This window comes from Pollicipes pollicipes, unplaced genomic scaffold (genome assembly GCF_011947565.3).
Source record: "Pollicipes pollicipes isolate AB1234 unplaced genomic scaffold, Ppol_2.1 Scaffold_4295;HRSCAF=5057_pilon_pilon_pilon, whole genome shotgun sequence".
NCBI lineage: Eukaryota > Metazoa > Arthropoda > Thecostraca > Pollicipedomorpha > Pollicipedidae > Pollicipes > Pollicipes pollicipes.
The window spans coordinates 1473102-1481950 of NW_023596461.1; the positions used below are offsets into that span (position 1 = coordinate 1473102).

Consider the following 8849-nt stretch of genomic DNA (forward strand, 5'->3'; position numbering starts at 1 on the left):
CAGATCACCCCAAACGTGTCGTACTTGATGAACATGACCGATTACTCACATTAGGCTGGCGCGCTTCGGGCAGATCACCCCAAACGTGTCGTACTTGATGAACATGGCCGATTACTCACACTAGGCTGGCGCGCTTCGGGCAGATCATCCCAAACGTGTCGTACTTGATGAACATGACCGATTACTCACACTAGGCTGGCGCGCTTCGGGCAGATCATCCCAAACGTGTCGTACTTGATAAACATGACCGAGACGTCGACGAACCGACATGCCGGGTTGCTGGGCTGGTGGAACAGCTCGGTGGCGTCTGGGGACCGACGAAACGGATATTGGTCACAGGCAAACTGACGTCCAACAAAGCCGTAGGCAGTCAGAGCTAGTGGGGTTCATCACATCGGGTTTGTAGCCGGGAGTCGATAGCCGACCCATATAACCTTTTTATTGCGTAGATTTACCACACTGAAAGATCATGAACATGAAGTGCTAGCGCAGAAATAATGCGTACAAACATAATATGACGATGCATCCAATGATTTGGCATATCACTCCCATCACTAATCGGGTGTGGTGATGTCTGGTTTCGCTCCCAGTGATGGCTTTAGGCTCTTCCTGTCCTCCTTCATTTGGAGCATTTTTAATCTTAATTTCACCTATTTTGATATCTTTTCGTGTTTTTCATTCGAAATATTTTTCTGTTGCATAACACCGGTTAACTACTACCTGATTGTTGCGAAAAGTATTGCATAATGATGGGAAACAGACGAAAGTCATACCAGGTAAAAAAACTGACAATTTTATAATGATGATATAAAAATCAGAATAAAGTAGCTATACTTACACTCAACACGGTTAAGTCCACTGCCCTTTTTAGGAAATTCCGCTACGGGTTCTTGGCGGTGCATGAAGGTCGCCATTTTCGACATTACCATCTTGATATTGTCAGCGTCCTTCTTGACATGGACCTGAGACTTGGGGCTGTCCATTACCGTGTTCGCGGCGCACTGCAAAGCCCAATCCTCAAAATTCCCCACGACCTCTGCTGCCCCTGTCAACATATTGGAGCGGGTTATGGCATCGCAGCTGACGAGCGACCCACAGAACAGCCTGAGGGCAAGACACAAGGCCCCCGGCACGTCAGGCATGCAGTCTCGCAATAGCCAGTGCGCCTTGAAACATGAATTGCCTCGCACGGAACCCTCAACCAGATCTCAACTCTGAACAGGCCGACGGTCGCTTCTGGGGGAGAGACAATTACGTAGCCCAAACTGAAGCAGCAGCAGCGAGCACTCCAGACAAGCCGACAGCACATCCAAAGCGCGCGGTAGCACGCCCCGCGCGCTCGGTACGCAAAACACGCCAGTCGGCTGTGAGTGAGGAGCGTACCTCCGTCTTCCTTGATGGAGGCCTCGAGAAAGCGCCACTCTCCGAGCGTCTCCTTTTCCAGTGAGGAGCCCACAATGGCTGCCAGCTCCTGTCGGCCAGAGTCGGTCAGCGCACGCCACGTGGTCTGAGCGTACCCGGCCACCAACTAAGTGCCGTAGGTCACGTGACAGGAGACGTCGCATCCGGATATCCGCATCGCTGTAGTGTATTTGGCTATCACAATAGAGCCAAACCGTTGCTGCGGTACAAAAAAAAAAACGCCTTTAGAAGTGAGGCTAAAATCTGCACGACGGGATCCACCGAAGATGATCCTGTAACAGCGTAGATGGACCTCGCATAGTTTTGTGACGCTTTATCACTTCGATAGCGACTCGCAGTCGGTGCTGAACACTCCCGCATCGGCCCACCATGAAGTCGCCGATCTCCGAAGGGAGCATGTTCTCCTTGGCTGAAGCTGTCATGGCGATGATAAGGTTTTTCAGGGCCAGGATGTGGCCCACAGACTCGGGGCTTGACAGTGGCGTGCCTGAGAACGGGAAACACGCACGCTGTCAACCGTCGTTCACCTGACAAGACGAGGCAGTAAGCTGTCAAGGTGACAGGACAAGACAAGGTGTTAAGCGTCGAGACAAGTGCCAAGACAAGGTGTCAAGCACAGTTTCACTGCGGCGGCTGTGCCCCTACGGATATTCTTCCGCAACCTGAGGCTATTGACATCGATATCGCCACATGACAATGACAATGACATTGACATTTCAATGACATGATATTGGTCGTTGGGCTGGATGGTACTCCGTGCACGAGGCGCCATCGACTTTGAATGGTGTTCAGGCGTGGGGCGTCGACACCAACAGCTCGTCAGAACTTTTACAGCTTCCCGTTCGCAGACGAAGTCTCTCTCTTCGACCATGTCGCCGACGCCGAACTGCACCACGCAAAGCATGACTCCGATGCGCCTGATCTCCAGCGCAGCTCCTCCGGAGCGCGCTCTCGCACCGGACCGCCGACGGCAGCCGCCTCCACAGCCGGCGGTCGGCCAGGCGGGCTCACCGGGCGGTAGTACGATGTCGGTCTTCTCTGCAGCCGCGGCGTCGCCGCCGGCAGCCGCGGAGGCCGTGCTGGCGATTGTCGGACTTGCGGCTGTCGGGTTGGTCTTCACCTGCACCAGCACCATGGTCAGGAAGCTCCTGAACTGCTTCGAATCGTCGGAACACTGCCTGCACTTCGTGAAGATCTCGTTGAGCGAATTCATGTCCAGATTTTTGTTCTTGTCGTCTGGAGTTAGGAGGAGGCGTTATATTGATATCCGCATATAGACAAAGCTCAAAAGTCAGCATATCAGCGATCAGTCACAGATATAACTAGCCAAGAACTTGCTGAATCCGCGGATATAGCATTCCTCTTGGTTTGAAGCTGCTGGTTTTGGAAACTACAAGCAGCACGGATTACGACTGGATTAGGTTAGAATATTGTCAAGCACAAGTTAAAAAAATACACCTTTGTTCATGCCACTCATCTATTAGGACGGATTGGGGAGTCCAATCTGACTGAAATTCTGACGGGACCCTGACGCTCCGGTGGAGGGGGGGGAGGGGTGTCACCTGAGGTCTTCGGAACTACTTTTCAACAGCTTCGGACAGGACGCTGAAGTTTTCGGTGATCGCATCTTACACTTTCTGTGGTCGTACACATTATGGACAAATGCAACACTCCTCATGTAACAAATCACGAATGATGACTTCTTTGGTAGGTCACGCCGGACGGGTTCCGCGATCAAACGAGAGATGCGGCAGCCATCGGATTTCCTTGATGATCTTGATGCTCAGCTTCAGAGGGAGTAAACAAGGTATTTTATATCGCTGATCTGGTTGGTTCAGCAAACGACCCACACAGTGGTGTTTGATAATATAGATACGATGTCATTTTACCTGCCCGTCCGCAAACGATTCTGCTTACTTCAGGCTTATCGCGACGGAGAAATGATCCATTGGAACCAAGTGCACTGCGAAATACTTTCCCTGCGATGAATTGAATTTGATGGTATGTTACATTGGTAAGACGCGAATGACTGGATAGAATGCGTTGCCTGTTGGTAGATTACATTGGGCTGGGTCCCAGAAATTTAAATCATGACTGGGTCCAATTACAGGTAGGCGCAATGTAATCGTACATCTATATGCAATCGATTGATGAAGAGGTTCAGTGCTGCATAAGATCATCACAGCGAAAAATTTTGGGCAATAAACGCACTTAGAGGAGAGTGGAGTGATTGGTATAATGTACAAACACTATCAGGGCAATTTGCTCGAAATCTTTGCGACGAACGGCAGTCACCACACATTCAGCTGACGCATGTGAGCGCTCTTTATCTTTCGCAGCAAAAATTTCACTTACAAAATTTCATTCAGATGTCGGTGATGCATGCTGCATGAGCTGTGTATGGGATATGTTGTGGTATAGTGCAATGTGCAGACAATGATGTCATTTTCAGTCATTCTTTCATTCAATAATTTCAGTTGCAAGTCGCTTCCCTCCAAAACACTAATACGCCCTCTCCAAAGAAATACCCCTTAACACACGCCCGGGTGGCCGGCTAGATACCCTTTGCTCGGGTGAGGGGGGCAATTTGAGCCCCCTGAGATCTCAGAAACTAAGAAGTCTAGAGACACCACATTTACAGGCTGTCTGGACCTGTACGTGAACTCACTTAAGTCAAAGTTTGAGCTTCCTAGGTCATGACCTTCAGGTCAAATAGGGTCAAACAAGGTCAAACTCCAGGCTGGTCTCCAAACTGTCCCCAGAACCTAGGCAACTGTTTCCAAGCAAAAGGCCACAAGCCCATTTGAGGTTAGTGACCTTGTTTTACCTTTTGAAGCTCAGTGATCAAAATCATACAAGACTGCTCTGAGTTTTGCATTTGAATAAGCGACAAAGATTACGCTAGGCAGTATGTTCCTTAAACAAATGTCGCCCCGGGTCATCTTAGGTCAATGACCCTTCCTGACCTCCAAGAAGTCAATGGAATATGTATAATGCGGTTCCTGCTGTCAATAGATTCGAAATGAGCACCAGAATCTATTCCATACGGCAAGTCCTAGAGTAATAAATCAGGTTGGTGTTGACCTTGGTCTGACCTTCACACCTGATCTTTGGTCAACGTTATTTTCTCATTCAATATTTGTGGAGCCTTAGAAAGCGTCTCAGAGATGTATGGCTTCGTCAAACACTTCGTTTCTGTATCAGATTGGACGATTTCCTAGAAATTGCCTTCGCTGAAACCATGGCCTGACTTTGACCTGCCATAGGTCATTGGCCTTGCAAGGTACGTTTAAATTTTTTATTTCAAGCGATCCGTTATTCAATTGTCTACAGCTATGCACAATTTTGCGTGGCTACGCTATGCCGTTCGGAAACCATTCTGGAAAAACCTTCGGGGGTCAATTTGACCCCCACCCCCACGCCAGCGCGTGTTAAGATGTACACCAAGGTTACAGCTGTCCGCAAATAAAATAATTGTAGTCATATCCGTAGCTGGTACAGTATGAGAAAGCACAGAGTAGAGACTGATGCAACTTTTCCTCCGCCCTACCCTTTCCCTACGGTCTACCGCCCATGCATATATATGTCAGCAGGTAATGTCATTTTCACCACCGAGCTGCAGTCGAAGCCACTCACTGTATCCGCCCAAGAAGAACACTGTCTCATTGGCGGGGAGTGCGCGCGTCCACATGGCCACCTCGTCGAACTCACAGTCGCACATGTGGTGGAAGTCCCGCCGCGAGGCTGTTCGATGGCAACCCACCTGGAGGTGGACGTGACGTCACGACACCAGCGGGTCTGCACTCTGGTGCTCGTGATCATCGGTTTCGAGCCGCGGGACTGAACACCAGTCGCACATAATTTGAGTTCGCACGTTTTGCTCGGCCAAACTGTATAATAACACATGGGCCACGCATGACTTAAAAAAAACAAACTGTATGGTAACACGTGGGCTACCCTTCTCGTCACCATCTCTACCACCACCCCCCCTTGTCCCCGCAGTGCGAGAACCTCCCCTCCTCAGTAGTGCGAGAGTGGCCTGGCGCCGCTACTGACCATGACCTCGACGGGGTCAAGGACACTGCCGGCAGCCGGCGCCGTCTTCGGGAAGACGGCGTGAGCCTCCGTCTTGTTGTTGATGTAGAGCTGCAGACCCGCAAGGCTTCCATTTACAGCGTCCAATGGGGCGTCGGACCTCCAGCGCACGCCTGGCCAAGTTGGATGACGTCACGATCACTGCGGAACACTCGCACACCGCAGGCGGCAGCGTGGAAGAGCGCGAAACTCGCTCGATTCCGTTTCAGCCAAACCGGGGAAGATCCTGATGTAGTGATGACGGCGGTGGCAACTTGGGAGATAAGGCGATCTACACCTTTTTCAAAAACTTCCATGTGCAATTCGTTTTCAAGGGGGAAGCGTACGGGTGGCGAGTACCCCTAACAAACGTGTATGTGAATTTACCCTCCCCATACAAGGCGGTTCAGAGGTTCCAAGAAGCCTCAGAAATCACTCCCAAACTGTTTTGAGCGCGAAGCCAAGATTTGGGGGAGCTGAGCTGACATTATTTTCACACACGTGAAATTTGAGGTGTTATTATCTCTTCCGCCAGGTTGTACCAATGACATGTTGCTGAAGACTTAGAAAACGCCTATTTCTCCAGAGAAATACACTTCAGGGAGGTTTTGTATCTATATTTTCTTTTCCATCTTGTTCTGAAGTGCATTATTAGCGTTTCTGTGGCCTGCGTAGGGTAAGGTCATCCAAAATAAGTTGTGGCGAGGGCAAGCCTGCCACAATCAGAATATTTGCTGGTACCCAAATTTCAAGTAGAGCCTGTGAACGATGCAGGCAATTTGGCTGGCTGAACTTCGGTATGCATTCGCAGGCACTTTCGCCGAAGTCGATTTCCCTCGATTCCACGCAAATCCGTCGATTTCAGAGCTGACTCTAGCTTCACCAGCCGTGCAGCACAGGCTTGTTGGGCATTTCCTACGCGTTGCAGCGTGGCCCGATGCACGCCACGACATGAATACGAGCGGCTCAGGTCCGCAAGTGAGTCCCACGAATATAACAATTACAGTCGGCTTCAGAATCACAGCAAAGAGGTGTCACGCCATGGTCACTGGTCCAAGAGAGAGCACAAGAGATTCGCACGCCGAAGGAGTCGAGTCTGACTCTCAGCTCTCACCGACGTTGTTCCATGTGTTGTTCCGCACTCGGCCGTTGACGCTGGCTTTCCAGTACTCTGAGCCGGTCGACACCAGTGCGGTCAGTCTGTGTCTGTCCAGATAGAGTGCGATGCCAGGCGAGCCGGCGTCGTCACCGCCTGCGAGCCGAGGAGACCGAAGAGCTAATGTGGGCTACACACCTGTCCTGAATGGATACAGCCCTGATCTGAATGACTACAGACCTGAGCTGAATCGCTACGGACCCGAGCTGAATGGCTGCGGGTCTGAGCTGAAGGGATACGGACCTGAGCTGAATGGCTACGGACCTGAGCTGAATCGGTAGGGACCTGAGCTGAATGGCTGCGGGTCTGAGCTGAAGGGATACGGACCTGAGCTGAATGACTACAGACCTGAGCTGAATGGCTACGGACCTGAGCTGAATCGGTACGGACCTGAGCTGAATGGCTGCGGGTCTGAGCTGAAGGGATACGGACCTGAGCTGAATGGCTACGGACCTGAGCTGAATCGGTACGGACCTGAGCTGAATGGCTGCGGGTCTGAGCTGAAGGGATACGGACCTGAGCTGAAGGGATACGGACCTGAGCTGAATGGCTGCGGACCTGAGCTGAGCGGGCACGAGCCTGAACTGAATGAGCCAGGGCCACATCTGACTGGCTACGCACCTGAGCTGAGTGGGTATGGACCAGAGCTGGATGGGTGAGAACGGGAGTCGATTGGGTGTGGATCGGAGCTGAGTGGGTATGGACCAGAGCTGGATGGGTGAGGACGGGAGTCGATTGGGTGTGGATCGGAGCTGAGTGGGAACGGACCGGAACTGAGACTAGACCGGGACTGTTGTTGCACTGCAAGACTAAACTATAACATACAATCGACACATCGGGTGGCCGCCTAATGTCTTACAGTGGGACTCAAAACAAGACACGCATGACGCGTCCACAGCAAATTCTGCGGACTTCCATAGCGAACACAAATCGCACACTTAATTCTGTCCGCGGGGATAAACGTGCAAACAAGGCCATGCACTGAGTATCACATCTTCGCACCGGTTCACACGACGGCCGGTATGAGGGCAGACAATGGGGGAGCAAACGCCTGGAGTCGTGCTTACCCGAGCTGAGCAGGTAACGTCTCCTCGGTGTCTCTCCAGATGACTCCTGCGCCTCGGTGTCGAACATGGATTCGGTGTCTTCCAGCTCCAGTCTCACCCAAAGACTAAACGAGAAGCCCTCGGTGCAGTCGGCGGGGTTCCTGGCACAGGGGTCGCGCTTGGAAGCCCAGCCGGTGTGGGTCATGCACTGCGGAAGGGAGCGTACGTCGGCTTGATGGTCACGGGACAGTCTCCCGCGACCGCGGCTGCTACCGCCCGGTGTCCTCGTGTTGCGGAGACACCCGCGGCAGCCGATCGCCATCAATCTGCAGTGGAGTGAACTTGAGCCGGAGAGTTCGGGGAAGGAAACTTTCAGATGCGTCAAATCTCCTTGGAACAGGCTGTCCCGACCACTCCATCGATGGGAAGCGGTTTGCACGATGCATGACTTATCCAAGCATTTTCCGCTTCAATTTTTGTCAGCGAAGGGAGTGGCAGCTCAACAGTGAGGCAAACAAGGTTGAGCACGTTGGGGAGCGAGTGAAGGCTCGTGAGTTAGTGGACATAACACTCGCTATAAGAGCCATGGCAGCGGGATGGGGCTCCCCGGGCCTCCCCGGGCCTCCCCGGGCCTCCCCGGGCCAGTCTCAAGACCCTCAAACGGCTGACTCTCAGTCCGGCGGAGCAGTCCACGGGAGCTGCCGAGACGATGCGGGAAACGGATGGACTGACCCCGGAGCCGAAGAGCTTGAGCGAGCTTGAGAGCCGGGCGGGGCCGTTGGCAGTCTTGAAGCTGCCGGTGCCGGCCGTGGACGTCATGTTGACTTCGATCGAGCCCCAGTAGTAGTTGGTCGTGGCCGGGTATCTCGGGTCTGTCGGTCGGCGCAGGCTCGGCGTCAGAGGCCGGTCTCGCTCGCACAGGCCGTGCCACCAGACCCGGTCACCGTCGCCCGTCGACCCGCCGCCGTGCATGTGGCGCCGGACCCAGGCCCCGGGCCTCGGTCACAGCCGCCACTGAACGGTGATCGCCAAACGCCGCACTTACGAGTAGGTAGCATTGTGACTGAACATGGCGCATTTTTGTGACGTTATCGTAGCCCGTTCTTCAGGGTAAATGCGCTTCATCACTACGCGATTGTCCCCTAGCGTCG

At 52.7% G+C, this 8849-nt stretch overlaps 1 protein-coding gene across 1 annotated transcript in view; it reads right to left on the minus strand.

Annotated features, from left to right (window-relative positions):
• LOC119097625 (uncharacterized) overlaps positions 1-8462 on the minus strand; it is a gene marked incomplete at its 5' end in the record, with an annotated part of 19754 nt that extends 11292 nt beyond the window's left edge. The window contains 10 exon segments of the mRNA XM_037220661.1: positions 190-307; positions 839-1045; positions 1384-1471; positions 1791-1909; positions 2434-2658; positions 5059-5185; positions 5479-5630; positions 6611-6748; positions 7720-7906; positions 8431-8462. Coding sequence (XP_037076556.1) covers positions 190-307; positions 839-1045; positions 1384-1471; positions 1791-1909; positions 2434-2658; positions 5059-5185; positions 5479-5630; positions 6611-6748; positions 7720-7906; positions 8431-8462 — 1393 coding nt within the window.
• Between the last annotated feature and the right edge of the window lie 387 nt (positions 8463-8849).